The 16,841-nt window shown below is 41.5% G+C and overlaps 1 protein-coding gene across 2 annotated transcripts; it reads left to right on the top strand.

Annotated features, from left to right (window-relative positions):
- Nucleotides 1-195: 195 nt before the first annotated feature.
- On the top strand, nt 196-16,566 carry SLC18B1 (solute carrier family 18, subfamily B, member 1). Of its 2 annotated transcripts, none has more exons than XM_010141088.1 (13): nt 196-331; nt 1,417-1,512; nt 3,154-3,227; nt 4,009-4,156; nt 6,912-7,068; nt 8,508-8,644; nt 10,281-10,382; nt 11,355-11,446; nt 12,731-12,826; nt 13,057-13,131; nt 14,467-14,560; nt 14,657-14,703; nt 16,008-16,566. In XM_010141088.1, the coding sequence occupies exons 1-13, from the start codon at nt 200-202 to the stop codon at nt 16,078-16,080; spliced, it is 1,323 nt and encodes a 440-aa protein (XP_010139390.1). In that variant the 5' UTR covers nt 196-199; the 3' UTR covers nt 16,081-16,566. The 2 variants fall into 2 exon arrangements, with proteins under 2 accessions (XP_010139390.1, XP_010139391.1); XM_010141089.1 differs by having other exon boundaries at nt 16,014-16,080.
- The last annotated feature ends 275 nt before the right edge of the window (nt 16,567-16,841 follow it).

Here is a 16,841-nt window from a genome sequence, read left to right as displayed (position 1 = left end):
CGGCGAACCCGCGCGGGGAAGGTGCTGCCTTTACGGCGAGCTCTGGACGCCTGTGTGAGGAGATAAAGTAACACGGCTTGATGTCATTCCCCAGAGCCGCGGGGGCAGCAGTTCTGCGCGGAGTTGTGTTTTCAAACCTGATTTGCGAATTGTGTTTCGGTCTATCAGTTTGTAATATTTTTTCTTTTAAGAAGATGGCATGCCAGAAGCGCTTCGCGAGGAGTCAAGAAGGTTTACTAGAGAACAGCTATTTACAGTAGCCGCGACAGCTTCTATCAACTTCAGTTCAATGATATGCTACTCAATCCTGGGACCCTTTTTCCCTTCGGAGGTAAGCAAACAATGTAGCCAGCTACTCTATTTTTTTTGCATGTTGAAACTTTTTAAAGGATCTGGAACACACGTGGGACCTTTCTGGCTGGCTCTAAGCTCTGAGTTAGGCTTTTCAGTTGGGGAAATTCACAGCGATAGCCTGACGTTGACTAAAATAGATGAGGGTATGTGTAATGGTGACCTGGATCCTGTCCAGGGACTAATTCCATCTTCCCGGTGGCTGCAGAGGGACAGCAAACTAATGATGGGAGGTAGAAGTTGAAGCAGATGCTTGGAGAAGTGAAATAGGTTTTTTGCCCAGTGTTGCGCAGCAGTTTGGTAGTAGAGCTGAGATTAAAACTCTGCCCACGTCCTGACTTGCATTTCAGTGCCTGAGACACTCAATGACGTTTTTATTTATAGCTGCTTCTCTGTTAACTCATGCTGGGCCATCATTCACTGTTTAAACTTCCTGTCATGGCAACTGGAGGAGGAAAAAAATGATCTCTGCTTGTGTTGAGAGAATAAAGGGGGTTATGTATAGGATGAAGAAAAGTGATTATGGTGCCTTTTGCAGCAGAAGTCCATTTCTCTCAAGACCAAGTTGTTCCCAAGAATTAACACAAAAATGTTAAGATTATTTTTGCACTAAATATTTCTATGTAATGCTTGTAGCCAAGTAAGTGTATTTTGCCAGCTGGGTAAGTAAAAAATTTGCCTGGTGCTTGTTACGGGGAGGCAGGATATGGGGAAGACAAGGTATCTCCACTTGTTGCCCTCTCATTGTGGGAGAGATGGAGGTTTTGTAGCTAGCTGTGTTGCACACCAGCTGAAGCCACCTGTACAACCTCTGTTTCAGCAAACAGCATGGTGTTTCCATTCACCGAGGAGTGAACATTGCTTCTCACTTGATTATGTGCCGCTTGAATAGAAGTGCAACATGTCTTTCAATTGCTGTGGTGTCACCGTGTGAGGCCTTCGAGAAAGGAAGTTGCTTCATAACTGCGCTAATAAAGAATTAAAAAAATGAAATGTACAAGGAATGAATGTTATTCACCTCAAGAATTTGCCTCCATCTTTATGCAGTTGTCATCTTTTTTGCAGGCAGAAAAAAAAGGTGCTAGTAACACCGTTATTGGGCTGATTTTTGGATGTTTTGCTTTGGTCAATTTCTTGACTTCTTTAATCTTGGGAAATTATGTAAGTATAATTGAAGCTGTAACTTATTTCTGTGACAACACGGGTTGGGACATGAAGGCAGTTCTCTAGGGCTGAGAAGAGGTGTCTCTCCAGTAGTGCTCCTGCACGCTTGTGTCTGCAGAAACTGGAGCCTGGCCAGTCAGTCTGAATCTGATCTAAGTCTTGTCAGTACAATTTAAAAAAATTACTCTTCTGCCATTCCTGAGGGTGGTGGGCATGTAGCTGTTTGGTTTCTCTGGTTAACTGCTCTGCTTGCTCCAGAGTAATCTGCTGATAGTTCTCCTTTCTAATACTTCCTTTCCTGTACTCCGTTTCATTTATTGCCCTTACTTAGATACTCTGTTTACCTTTGGCACCATCCTTAAGGTTTCTTTAGTTAGCTGCCCCCCTTCTTCTTTTCTGGTATGTTGTCTATTTCTTAACGTTTCCTCTTATTATGACTCTCTGCTGCTTAAGTGGTTTCCACTTCATTATACAGCAATATGAGGTAAATGTCTCCAGTTCTTGCAACTTTAGTTTTCCCACAGATTTGGGATTTTTCTCATCCTGGAGAAATTACAAATTAATCATATAACAGTTTGTTTGTTTATATGCCAGAGCACTGCTGTCTGTGCTCTTTTGGCTAGGGCTGCTCGGGGTCATACCCTAAGCTGGGGCTGTTTCACTGTATTCCTTTTCTTTGGCTGGGCAGTCTCTTTGCTGACCCCACGGTGAATGATTTTCGCTGGTGGTGAGGTGGCTTATCGAGGTGTTACACAAGCGCCACTGGTAAATTCAGTCTTGATGCCTGTGATGGCATTCAACCATCACACAAACCTTACCAAGTACTTTGCAGGGAAGAGAGAGAGTGAGCGCTCCATCCTCACTGCAGACAGGTGAAGTGAGCACCAACAGAGGTGGGCAGTCCAGCAATCAGAAATCCTGAGGGTTTCAGTGAAACTCAGCAAAACAAGGGCTTTAGTAATAATAGCTGAAATGCAGGGACTTTGTCCAGCCCGAACAAGAAGAGAGTCTGAAATACCTACTGTCCTCAGGAGAAGTTACAGCATGGAGTTAGACGCTCCAATGTACTTTGTTACGGGATTGAGCTAGTGTTATGGCATGCCTCTTGTGGTTCTCCACCCTGGTGATGGAGCCTGAAGTGAAGTAAGGTGGGGTCCTTTCCTGAGTAATGAGTGAAGCTGCTGTGCTTCCTGTGCCAAAGCTTTGTGCTGTTGAAGGTGGTGATAAACTTGCTTTAAAATCAGCTTCTGTTGAGTCTCCTGAGTCCTGTATTTGACAAGTGTTGTTGACTTGCCATCACTGACGTTGCTGGAGGGGGAATGTATTCCTTTCTGTTTGTTCATAATGTTTATAACACTGCTGTAAACTGTTGCTCTGAGAAGCTGCAGCGTGGCGCTGTGAAATGGTTAACTGCGCCATTGTCTTACCATTCTGAAAACTGGGTTAAGTCACTTAACCCTGAGAATATTTTTAGGTTCGCTATTGCATGAAGGCGTGCTGGCAGGAGCAGTGTCTCCCAATCTTCTCATTTCATACGCTATAAAATGCCCTTAATGTTTTGATTTCTTAACAGTAAGTTTGGAAGATTTTTGATCTAGGCTTGAAATAATAACATGTAAAAATGGTATTTAATTACAGCTTACACGCATTGGAGCAAAATTCATGTTTGTGGCAGGGTTGTTTGTTTCGGGATGTGTGACCATTCTGTTTGGGTGAGTAGTTCCTGTTGGCTATTTTGCTGCATCTCCTAGTCATTTTCATCCATATGAAAAGATGGACCTGAAATAAAACTGGAAACTCTTGGGCATCTTTTGGGTGTTGTTGTTAGGTGTCACCTAACTTTTTGCATCTTTACTTTTTATCTATCCCTTGTAAAGCAGAATAAACACGTCTCTCTTGTCAGAAGGTTTCAAAGCCTGTTTAGAACTTCGAAAGCAAAGGAGGGAGGTTCTATATATTTAAATAGCTACCACAGATGATGAACAGCATGTAGACCGTGCAGCAATAAGGGAACTATTTATATATAATGTTTTAATTAATCACTTATTAAAATTATTCTTTTCTTGAGTGCAAATGAGAAGCTTTGCCTAGCAGGCAGAGAGGCTAAGCCACGCATTTTAGCAAAATAAAAGTGTTATTAACTATGAAGGAAGCTCTTACTATGTTGTTGTAACTCATTGCATCAGACCACTTGTGCACTTGCTTGGAAAAACTGTGAAATACAACAGCAGATGGCACTGGAGTTTTTCCAGGTTAGGTTTTTTGTGCTCTTTTCATCACCAAAGAAAGGAGAAAAGGAGAAAGTTACCAGAAATAGCTTGGTAGAGTTTGAATGAATTCACCAATGTGATTCAAAAAGATGTGTAATAGAAAACATTGAGTGTCTCATAACTGTGTCCTTTAATCAGTAAGAAATGATGCTGCGGGGCCTTTAATAGATGACTCGTTGCATCCTGAGATTTCCCCATTTACTGGGTTTTTTTTTCTTTTCAGAATGCTGGACAAGGTGCCGAGCGGACCAGTTTTCATCAGTTTGTGCTTTTTAGTAAGAGCAATGGATGCAGTAGGTTTTGCAGCAGCAATGACAGCATCATTTTCAATCCTTGCAAAGGCATTTCCCGATAATATAGCCACTGTCCTGGTAAGTGCAAAACCCGTGTTACAGCTGAGTGCCCACAATGTCATGAATTGCCAGTGGCCAGCCTAGAGCCGGGAGGAGACAGTCTGCTGTCTCACGTGCAGGCATATGTGAAATCGTCACATCATGTGTGTCTGTTGTCTGGAATCGCAATCCTAGAACAAGTTCAGACCTCAGCATAACTTTAGTTAGATATAAATTAAGCAGGATCTAATAGCTGCTTATGTTTTGAAGACAGCCGAGCATTGATGGCACTAGTTCTCTCTTCAGTTGAAATCAGACCATTTTAGTGACTACTTCTGCAAGGATGGTAAGAATCCATGTGGATTGATTCAAGAAATTTGATTAATTTATTCGAATAGTGTTGTTTAAATGACTGAAAAGTGCAAAACTGGAAGCAGCTTTCGTTTCATTTTTCTATCTATTGCTGAAAGTGATAGGAGAGGAGAGCTAGAACTTCGTGAAATCTGGAGGGCACGATTTCTGGTCATCAATGATTCATTTCAACCAGAGACGATATCCTCGTTTAGTTGGGGGTTTTTTTGGTGTTAGGGAAAAAAAAATGTTTTGTATTTTAAAAAATGCTGCTTTTTCTTTCTCTTTTCAATAAATTTGGGTTTCAATTCAAATATAAACTGACAGGAATAACTGGGTTAAATTTTATTGAGTGAACAAATGTTAAGAACATCCTTCAGAACATTTAATAAAATGGGAAAAGTTGGTGCTTTTATTAATATTGTTGTTAAGCTCTGTAGTTACTTCTAAGTATGAATATCTATAAAAATATGACCTCTCAACTAGCAAAAAACTACGAAATTTTATCAGCAGTGGGGAGCTGGCAGTTTCTTTGGAAAGCAGGTTATATATCATAATCATGTTTTGGGTTTATTCAGTTAAAACAGTTTAAGTTTTCTGTTTGCACATTTAAAAATGTCATTTAAATAGGTAGGTAAAGTTACCTTGACTTAAAGGGACTTAGTTATCTATCTTAGAATCAGGCTTTGGTGGCAGGACAATAACCATGCTGCATAGCTGAAAATGGTTCCTGGTGATGAAGGTCACCTCAGGACCACAGTCAGAAACACTACACAGCAGTGGCTTGGTAGCTGCCTTTGTTTAAATTCTAGAAGGGGGTTGTCAGAAGACAGATCACTTTAAATATGGGCCTCTTTGCCTTGTTACACACGAATGTCTTGTTCTGCATGAGAATAAAAGCTTTTCAGATTCATTCACGTAGACTTAGTGTCCTTAAATGGCCACGATGGAGAGTTCTTGTTACTGTGAGCTCTGCTCCTGGTGGTAGCAGAGGCAGGAGGCAGAAGGAAGAGCTGAGTAGTTGAAGCAAGGTGCATCCTGTGGTAAAATCATAAAGCTTGAGGGAATGGATGAAGGATTTTTAACCTTGCTTTTCACTGCCCTTCTTAGTAGTGCTAGATACTGAAAAGCACTTTTCCTCTCCTTACCCTCTTGTTACCAGTTTTCAGCCCACCTTTTGCCTGTGGGGTACCCCAGAGAATGGATGGGGAAGTTATTAAAGGTAGGCGTGTCAACCTTGTAGAAGTGGAAAGTTCAGCATCTGTCTACATGATCCCTCTGCTGCAGGAGGTATGAACTTCAGAGCATAAGCAATATTTACGTTATCCTCCCCGATCTGCAATAATGCAGCGCCTCAGCTCCACCTCTCCCCCATAATTCATTAACTTAGAAGGGTTAAATGATGTATAGCCCTGTTTGAACTGCAGTCCCACCAATCGTAAGTATTTTTTTATGGTTGGTAAGCAACACAAGTAAAAACATTATTTGGATGCAGTTACATTAACTCACGAGCATCCCGTGTGTTGAAGTTTATCATAATGTCTCACATCTGTCTAGAACTAATTTTGAGGGCTTGCTCCCCATACCTAGGGTAAAGGATGTGGCTGCTCCTGGCTGCGCCTCCTCTCAGGCTATTAGACTGCTCTGACTTGTATCAGTAAAATTAAAGGGGAGGATGAATCTATACTATCTTTGCTAAATTCTGGGAGCCAGAAAACTATATATGTAAGAAATTCTACCTCTAGCTGTTACTTATTAAAAGGGAGTGGCCTAAGCACTGATTAATCATTAATCATTAATTGCATTGGGGCAGATGTTCACAGTGGTGACCATAGTGTTGTAATGCAAAATTTAAGTTTAACTGTATTATTGTCTTTTTGAAAACTAGTATCTTATAAAAGATGCCAGATTATTAAATTATAGCCAAAATAATCTGAGTTATCCTGATTACAATTTCATTGTTATTTCCTACCCCGAGACAGTGAATCCAAACAGCCTGATACATGTACCTCATCCCACGAGATAGTGACCCAGCCCAGTAGAATTGTTTGGGTCCTCCCAATCTGGCTGGAGTGTAACTGCAGGTGGGAGAGATGATCACTTCAGCCTGAGTTGTCCTGCAGATGCTTTCCATCAGCAGAGCCTTTGTCTGGCCTCAGGACTGGGATGTGGTGGGTGACAGCAGAGTGGCTAATGCTGCAGTGCACGTGGTTGTCCCATAGCGGAGCAAAGGAGGCGACTGTGTCATGCAGACAACTGCGAAATTCCTTTTGCTGTCACACGTGAAGGCCTCTGCTAGCTGTTACCCCCTTAGTGATGCAGTGCCTTTTTCTTCTCGCTAGCCTGACTCTGTTGTGCTGCTCCTCAGAAAAATGGATTGTTTTTACTGTTATGCTAGAGTTTCTCAGCATGCTTTTTGCTTGCTTTCTTTTTCATCCTTTAGGGCAGCCTGGAAATTTTTACAGGACTCGGACTGGTGCTGGGCCCACCTTTAGGTGGCTTTTTGTATCAATCATTTGGTTATGAGGTCCCTTTTATTACACTGGGATGCGTAGTGTTGGTCTTGGTGCCGCTGAATATGTGCATGTTACCAAAATACGGTAAGCACCCTTCCTCCTGTCTCCTTCGCTCACCTGAAATTCTCATGTATGTAACTGTATTATAGAAAAACACCGATTTCTGAAGTCTGGTACAACTCAGACAGCAAAGCTCCAGCTGAAGTAACTTGTGATCTTGATCAGGCCCATGTCTTGATGCAAACTAGAATAAAGGCGTGCAGGTGGCCTGGAATAAATTCAACACTGCATGCCTATCTCTGCAAACACTGAGAACTCTGTGTGGAAGGGAACTGAAATAAATGGTTATTTTCTTTTGTCTCTTTAGCTTCAGGGCTTGTAAAGGATCAGTAACAAAATCTTTGTTTCAGCTTGTTGTTACAGCTAGTTGGAGAAAAGATGGAGATAGGTTTTGCCTAAAACAAGAGACCTTGACATGTTTGAGGGGTAACAGAGGAGGAAGAAACAGAATTGGAGAACAGAAAGGGTTTATTTGTACTGAGTGATGCGGTATCTTATTAACATGAAAGACTCTTAATAATGAAGTGTTGGAGGTAATGAAGTGCTGGCGGTCACGTAACTTTGATTAAATTTTAGATGGTCCTGCTTGGACAGAAAGTTAACTTAAAGGTAAGTTTTCAAGCAGGTTCATAATTGTAAGTTTCTGTTAATCATTTCTAGAATAAACACTAGTAACTTTAAAATACATTTTTTAAAATGTTTTTTCCTCTTGAATATGAAAACCGTGGAGAATAACTTCACATATATTGGCTTTTACAAGAAACTCACAGTGGTTAACCATGTGCTGCTACTGCTAGCTTCCCCCCCACCTCTCTGAGCTCTGAAATCGTATGGAGTCCTGGTATTACTGGCCAGTTTGAAGGTGTATAACTGTTAGCTCTGAGCTGGTGGATGCTAATGAATGAACTTTTAGTTCTATCTATACTTTGAGTCCACATCCAACTGTTAAAACACCAACAGCATCAGGAAGGGAGCTTGCCTTAGAAGTGACTTTGAACCATGACATCTGAAAGAAGCTTCCTGTCTGGAGTACAAATCGAACATGTAAGAGACCTGAACGACTAGTTGCTTAGAAACTGAGACAGATGTCAGCTGATAAAGAGCAGTCTTTCATTTTACTTTCAAAGCTTGTTTCTCTGGTTGGATATGAATGGTTCATGCATGTGTGCATGTTTTTTTGAGGTGTATCCATGAGATTTTCATTTGATAAGGGCTAGTGGGGAAGTAACTGTATTTTCACATAATTGGGAATTATAATGTTGGAATCTAAATTGTTTACTTATTTACCTATCAGATTTGGGTTTTTTAAATTCAAAAATAGTATAGTGCATAATAGTTTACCTTTGACTTTGTTAGATAACGGGAGTAATAGGACTAGAAAAAGACTTCTAAGGCAAGAAGATGAATCATGAGCTTATGCTGCTGAAAATAATATAATTTACCCTCCTTTTCTCTCGAAACAGATTCAGTCCCTGGCAAGGACTCCTTTTGGAAGCTCATTCTGCTGCCGAAAGTCTTAGTACTCTGTTTTATTATATTTTCTCTAAGTGCATGCTTGGGCTTTTTGGACCCCACAATGTCTCTATTTATCCTAAAGAAGGTAAGTCCTGTTAACATGCAGGGAAGTCTCGACTCACTAGATGGTAAATAACTGGTTAAAAATGTGGTTTAAATATCCTAAACAAAATTAAGCCATATCCAACTATGCTCCTTTAATTAACTGTTAATAATATGATTTCTGAATAACTTGATTTCCACAGTACTGACAAATCATGGTTTCTGTTCGCATCATCGGTGGCCGCTGGGTCTCAGTAACTTTGAGGAAAAGCGAGGCCTTTAAAAACCTGCTTTCCACTTAACTGGCTTTCAGCTGCAGAGTTCCTTCACTGAACAGGACATAGCAGCTGGTTTTGTAAATGAGGGATTTTTTCCTCCTTTCTGAAAGCAAATTCTTTAAAACTGCAACAGGCACTGGTGGCGTTATGTCTCTTCATGGGGACCTAATGTCACAGCTCTGCTTTCTCTTACAGCAATGCCAAAATTAAACTGATTGCAGCTACATAGCTGCTATTAAAAAGCAAATGCCATTTTATTTAGTTAGGTTTTTATTTATTTTAACATTTATGTGTTTCCTGCTTTATTTATTTATTTCCCCCATGGAGTTTAAGGTAATGGCTATGAAGTAAACAATTTACGATTCTGTTCCTGTGTGAAATGAAGCAGTGCTTTTTGAGTGGCTTATTTATTAATCATTTTTCCAGGGAAGAGCATTTCACAGGTGGTTGTGCTTCTACTTTCTGTCTGTCTAGTCCAGTACTTAGAGCACTCATCCAGGGTGGAGGAGGCTTGGTGCTAACCTCTTCCATCAGTGGAGATGTGAATGTCTTCTTCCACCACCCAGGAAGAAGGATCTGTAACTATACTAGTGTAGAATATTGCATGCTGGTGTACCTCTTCTGCTTTCCTTCTGCTCTGTGCTAACAGATACTTGCTATGAAAGGGCTGTAGCCTTGGCAGGCGTTCTGACCACTACATGAGAGTTATTATCATGTGCTTCCATGTGGCAAGCAAAAGTGAATGCCACAAGAAACATCTTGGAATACCTTCTGACTGGTAGTTAAAGCACTCATTTGAGAGACTGTTATGGTTTTGGTTCATTACACATTTTGTTTCAATACAGAAATATGATTCTGCATTAGGAAAATGTAGACCTCGGGGTGTTTGCAAAAAGCCTCTTATTCATTCTCATAAAAATCCTCCTTTGGATGAAAAGCCAGAGTTGTGTTTTACAGCACTATTTACTGTTAAGATGCACTGATTTAGCAGTGCCTGAGTACAGTATTTATGCTTTTCTAAGTGGAAATAAAACTGAAGATTGGAGAGGTAAAGACTAAACCTATCTGAATTTCAGTGTCTAAAGTGTCTGTTTCAAATGTGCCGGTTATTAGTGTTATTAGAGCCAGTGTGCTGGTGTAGGGACATGCCATAGTATTTTCTCCTGTGATTATCTGGGCTCTGTCTGAGTACAGTTGTGTCAGGCGTTTTCCACATGGAAGTGGAAGGAAACTGGACGACTTCAAATACTTGAAAAACCTCTGTATGGTATTAGGAAAATACTTAAACTCATGTATTTCTGTATTTTGACCTAAAATATAATTCTTGGATTGTCCTTTAATGAATGTAGCATATATGGTTTGATGGTTTGTGTTTTGTTTTATTTGTCTTCCTTTCTATAGTTCAAACTCCCAACTGGCTACGTGGGCTTGGTATTCCTTGGTTTGGCACTGTCATACTCCTTGTCTTCCCCCCTCCTCGGACTCCTAAGTGACACACTGCCAGTGAGTATCACCCTGCTGTTCATGCAATGTTAGCAAATCACTTTGTGCACTTATTTAAACTGAAGGACTTCCCATATTGAAGTGATGGCTGTAGGCCTGGTTCTGCAGATGGATCTGTCTCTCAGTACCTCGCACATGCCCTGAGTACTGCCAACTTGAAGGTCTCTTTTGCAAGGTCCAGGTAATACAAGAATGTCGAAAATAGTAAAGCGTGTTGGACGAGTATCCTGTAGGTGAAATGTGTTGAGTTTCCAGTGAATCAAGAGCAAAATAATTCTGGCCAATATGGAGTGCTGCATGGGAAAACGTGTCCCAGTTATCCATGCTGTTGACTACATGTAACGTTACCAGCTTTTGAGAAGTGGAGTAAAGATGTTGTGGTTAGCTGTATTGACTTAATCTCTTGAGAAGTGCGATATCAAATCAGATCATCACACTGATTGGCTGTGGTTCTCTAGCTCTTAACTGCACTATAGCAAGAGACTTTGACAGTGATATACCTAAAACTGCCTGCTTGAACACCCACTGCTAGTTGATCCAGGAAACCCACACTTTGAGTGTTCTTCATGAAGGACAGGGCCAGTTTTCTGACGCTGTTTTTTCCTGATGTGAACTAATAATGGCCTTTGTACGTGAGAATTACATGCAATGCTACATGATGTTCCTTATACTAAGGAAGAGCAAGACTTAAAATACTTTGCTAACAGGGAAGCACCGTTACTCAATATCCGGAAGAAATCTCTGTATTAAGCAGCTGCTGCCAGTGATTGAATTGGTGGCAAGGAAACATGAATTCAGCATCTCTTGATGGTGTTCAGAACTGGCAGAAAAATTGTGAGTTTCTAGTTTATGTGTTAAAGTTGTCTCTACAGGAGCTGTACTTTTCAGGAGGTGAAGACTTAGGAGTATTAGGAAAGACAAAATAGTTATGTTGCAAACACGTCTTTAAGTCACATACCTCTTCTTTCACAGTACCTCAGGAAGTGGCTGCTGGTATCCGGAGGTTTAATGACGGCAGTGTGCTTTTTCATGTTGGGACCTGCTCCTGTACTGCACATTGAAAGGTACCAAACTGCCTCTCCCTGAGCATTATGTGATGGTTTTGTAATATGACTATGGCCATGATAGCTGTGTGTCCACGAGTCTGTGATTAGCCTTTCTGACTGTGAAGCAGGTTTTTTTAACTTTTAGATGAGACTATGAATGTAAAGCAATGCAAGCATCTGAAAATATAGATAGAACTTTGTAAGATGATCCCTTTCCTTTGATTTTTTTTCCCTGTTACTGCATTTGGTGAGAAGAATGCTGCTTTTTTATTGTCCTTTCCTTCCAACTCTGTCGCATTTCCAGTGCTGCAAAATGAAGCTCTCTTTCTATCTTATTTTTCAGTTTTCTGTATCACATCAGTGTTTCTTAACTATAGGCTTATTTGCATGGCTGTGCAGCAGTATTGAATTTTCTTCACTCTGTATCTAGCTTACTGAGGAAAATGCCAGGTTATAGCTTTGGTTTCAGCTAGCAAAGTAAAGATAGTACCTGCTGCACCTGAACACAGCATTGCCATGTCTCCCAATTCACAGCAAAACACTGCTACATTTACAAAACAGCTATACAGTCCTTTTGTCCTAGGTTATATACTCTCTTAAAGATGATGATAGGCTCGTTAATGTGCAGAATTAGTCAACTCCTTCCTCCTAGACTTCTAACTTTAAAGAGGATCATACATTTGAAACAGATGAGATCATACATTTGAGCTGGTGAGAAAGAGAAAGCAATAAATTCTTTAGCGTTCTTTAGCTAGTCTATTTGGTTACAAAATTTTAGCTGCAAAATGCTTCACTTGCCTCAAGCTTGGATATCTGTATTGCTGAGCCAAGCTCAACTGCGTTCTTTAGCTAGTCTATTTGGTTACAAAATTTTAGCTGCAAAATGCTTCACTTGCCTCAAGCTTGGATATCTGTATTGCTGAGCCAAGCTCAACTGTCTCCCTCTTCCCTATGTGTTTCTCTTAAATGAATAGCTGCAAAATGCTTCACTTGCCTCAAGCTTGGATATCTGTATTGCTGAGCCAAGCTCAACTGTCTCCCTCTTCCCTATGTGTTTCTCTTAAATGAACTGCATTTGCTAAGGAAATACTTAATTGAACACAAGATTTTCAAATTCTTTTACAAAGTCTTTTTTTTTTAAGCACAGAACCATATTTTTCTAGTCTCGGTGTCCAGAGGTCTTTTTGGTTTCAAGAAATCTAGTTTTCTGGTCAGTCGTGGAGAGCTGATAAAACAGCCTTCAGTCAGAGGGGGTCCTTACTTGGAAAGAGCAGCTAATTTCTTTAAATGCCTCTCTTTCAGCCAGCTGTGGATGTTTGTGCTAGTGCTGGTTCTGATTGGCATTTCCCTTGGCATGTGTGTCATCCCAGTGTTTCCAGAGATGCTGCAGTGTGCGTAGTAAGTAACTCGGTCCAATACATCTTTCGTGTTACTGACAGTAGGAAACTGCGACTAATTTTCAGAGATGAGTATGAAGTGGGATTTTAGTGTGGCTTTTTTCCCTCTTTTTAGAACAAAGGCAGCAAGTAACATTTAAATGCTACCACTACTCTCTTAACATAGGGGAAGGCTATAGACTGAGACTCGATAATCCCTTGTACTGCTCTGACTGGTCTGTCTTTCTGCAGTGAGAATGGATTTGAAGAAGGTCTGAGTCTGCTGGGACTGGTGTCTGGGCTCTTCAGTGCCATGTGGTCCCTTGGGTAGGTATGCAGTCACCTTCTTGTAAGCCATGAGCATTCGGTTGGTCTATGCTACTCCCACGTGAAAGCCTGCTCGTTACAACCAGGACTCTGGCATTGCAGTCATTGTGTGGACCTTGATTCAAAAGGTTTTTGCTAAACAGGTGCCTGGTGGTCATGTTAAAGCAAAGCACTTACCCAGCAAAGCGAACGGACTCTGAGCTTGTCCTCCTTGAAATGCATTGCCCTGCATATCAAAAAACTGCCATCATTAAGTGGATGTTGACTTATTCTTCCATGTGGTCATTTTTGTTGTCACTGAAATACTTAATATGGAGAGAGGTGGACTCTAATTTTTTTACAAAGCTAAATCCACCCATGTGGAGTGAGCTAGAAGGTATCTGCTCCTGACTAATTCTGTTCTCCCTTTTTCATTTTCTGCATTTCCTCCTTTTGTCTGGGACAGCTAAGAGTAGAATTATCTCTTCGCTTTCAGCCATTATTTAAGCTCTGTGTTGGTGCAACTTAGCGGAGTTCATCTGCCTTTATTACCCAGTGGTTGTCACAGAGAATGAGTGAAAGGCACTGAATGAGAGCATTCAGCTTTCTGATGTGGATCCTGTTTCCAGCTGAGGAGGTGTCATGGTTTAACCCCAGCTGGCAAGGAAGCACCATGTAGCTGCTCACTCTGAGATGGAGTAAAACCAGTGGATTGAGATAAAGACAGTTTAATAGGACAGAAAAAAAGTGGGGGAGGGGGAAAAAGAGAATATACAAAACAAGTGATGTACAGTACAATTGTTCCAGTTGCTCACCACCTGCTGACTAATGCCCAGCCAATCCCTGCGCCACCGTGTCCCACAGTTTATATACTGAACATTATGTCATATGGTATGTAATACCCCTTTGGCTCGGTTGGGGCAGCTGTCCGGGCTGTGTCCCCTCCCTTGTGCAGCCCCAGGCTCTGCTGGCAGGGCAGCATGAGAAGCTGAAAAGTCCCTGACTTAGTGTAAACATGGATCATCAACAACTGAACCATCAGTGTGTTCTCAACACTATTCTCGTCCTAAACCCAAACCTCAGCGCTGGAGCAACTACTAGGAAGAAAATTAACTTGATTCCAGCCAAAACCAGGACAGGAGGTAACTAGACTGGACTATTGGGGCCATGGCAAACAAAGAATTAATATTTACTGTGGATTATAAGCAAGTTAGGTCTGTGGAAGACAAGTTTTTTGACAAAGGAGAGGGAATCAATGAAGGGAGGCCACAAAACACAAGAAAAACATTTACCGAAAATATGGTGTGTTAATCTTTTTTGTCTGGGATGCCAGGACCTCATTTCGAATTGTTGCAGGGCATTTGCAGGTCCCACTCTGGGAGGATTTCTGAATGAAAAGCTGGGTTTTGAATGGGCCTCAGCCATCCAAGGAGGATGGGCACTGTTAAGTGTAAGTAATTACACGTTTTTCACTTTTTATATCTATTGCAATTACGAGCTGGTGCATAAGGTTATTATTATTACAATTATAACTGTTTCCTCAAAGGGCCTTACAACTGGGATATTCTATATCACTGAGACAACAAGGAGAAGGTATGCCATATTTATTCTTTATTTTACTTGTAGTCATATAAAGTAAACCTTTGAAAGTTGTGCTTCCTTTTTTTACTCACTACCAACCTGAACATGAATGACAAGATGAGCAGGAAAATACTGCTTAAATACTTTGTCTGTAGGCTTTCCTAAATCCCCACTGACCTAAACAGTGACCTAAGAGGTCACTAAGAGGTCACAGAACAATACCTGTTCTGTGCAAGCAACAGGACTGTGACATCAACAAGCAAACCCTGCTGATGGTTCCTCCAGGACGGTGTCTGTGAGTTGGAATTGGTTAGATGGTCACATCCAGAGAGTAGTGGTCTATGGCTTGATGTCTGGATGGAGATCAGTGACAAGTGGTGTCCCTCAGAGGTCCATACTGGGACCAGAGCTGTTTAGTATCTTCATTAATGACATAAGCAGTGGGATCAAGTGCACCCTCAGCAAGTTCGTAGGTGACACCAACTAAGCTGAGTGGTGCAGTTGACACACCTGAGAGACAGGATGTCATCCAGAGGGACCTGGACAAGCTGGAGAAGTGGACCCATGTGAATCTCAGTGAGGTTCAACATGGCCAAGTGCAAGGTCCTTCACCTGGGTCAGGGCAATGCCCAGTATCAGTACAGGCTGGGGGGGGATGGGGTTGAGAGCAGCCCTGCAGAGGAGGACTTGCGTACTGGTGTACGATGTGAGAGAGTTGGGGTTGCTCAGCCTGGAGAAGAGCAGGCTCTGAGGAGACTTTACTGTGGCTTTCCAGTACTTAAAGTGGGCCTTCTTAAGAAAGATGGGGACAGTCTTTTTAGCAGAGCCTGCTGTGACAGGACAAGGGTTGATGGTTTTAAACTAAAAGAGAGAGATTGAGACAAGATACAAGGAAGAAATTTTTTACACTGTTTTTTTTACTGGTGGTGAAACACTGGCCAAGGGGGTGGTAGATGCCCCATCCCTGGAAACATTCCAGGTCAGGCTGGACGGGCCTCTGGGCAACCTGATCTAGTTGAAGATGTCCCTGCTCACTGCAGGAGGATTGGACTAGATGAACTCTGAAGGTCCCTTCCAACCCAAAGTATTCTGTGATTCTGTGAAATGATACCTGTGAAAGCAGCAGGACGTTTCTGTGCAATAATGGGGAACCAAATCCAGTGATCCCTATAGCTCTTTGCATTTAATGTGTGGCTTTTTGCTATAAAGCTGGTATTTCAGAGAGAGAGAGAGAGAACATACATATACTCTCTATACATATGTAGAGAGAATGTTAAGCCTGTTTCTTCCCTCCTGTTCTTTTCTTGTGCAAACAGTTCCAGTTCCAGCCTGCAAAATCCTCCCGGTAATAACGAAGAACGAACTCCTCTGGTGGGCAGTGAAACATAGCCAGACCCGCTGTCGATCCTTGGTTTACCGTAGTGGTTTAGCTGAGATGAGTGGGTTTCATGGTGTTTCATTATTTTGGAGCTGGGATACGTGATCCCGTAGTAAAGAACCAGTTGTGGCTTAGTTGTAGCTACGTTACTGTTATGAAACACTAAACACTGACTGCCTTTCTTTTGGAAGTCCTCATGTGGGGTCGCTGAAGTGATGAGGCACCCTCAGATGTCGGCCTGCTTAGTTGTGTTCCATATACAGTGCACCACTGTATGTGAGGAGGTGTGTTTTCCAATGTCCGGTTCATATACCTGAGCCTGTTGTGCATTATTCTTGGATAAAACTACTATTTTGCTACCATGATTTTCCATGTTTTTAAAGAAAGTTCATTATCTTGTAATGCAATAACTGATAACATAAAACATTGAAGCAGAATTTGAAATGTCAAAGCATTAAGCACAATATTGTTTTCAATAAAGCAAATTTTTTTTCCTACATTTTGTCAATTTTCTTAGACAACACGAGTCTAGACTTTGTGTCCACCAGCACTTGTACCGTCTTGAGAGTGCTTGAAAACGGGAGGCAAAGGTAATGGAGAGAAGAGTTTGCAGCGCCACTTCGTCCTGGAGGAAGCTTGGCATCCTGTATGTGTGTGTGTACATACACACACAGACATATGTATGTTTGTGTTATATATGAAGACTCAGTTTGGGGGGGGATGATGTCTGTGATGTTTTTATTAATTGGTGCTGTAACACTAAGGCCTCTGT

This window comes from Buceros rhinoceros, unplaced genomic scaffold (genome assembly GCF_000710305.1).
Source record: "Buceros rhinoceros silvestris isolate BGI_N320 unplaced genomic scaffold, ASM71030v1 scaffold17738, whole genome shotgun sequence".
In the NCBI taxonomy this organism is placed as follows: domain Eukaryota; kingdom Metazoa; phylum Chordata; class Aves; order Bucerotiformes; family Bucerotidae; genus Buceros; species Buceros rhinoceros.
This window is presented reverse-complemented; position numbering and strand designations above follow the sequence as displayed.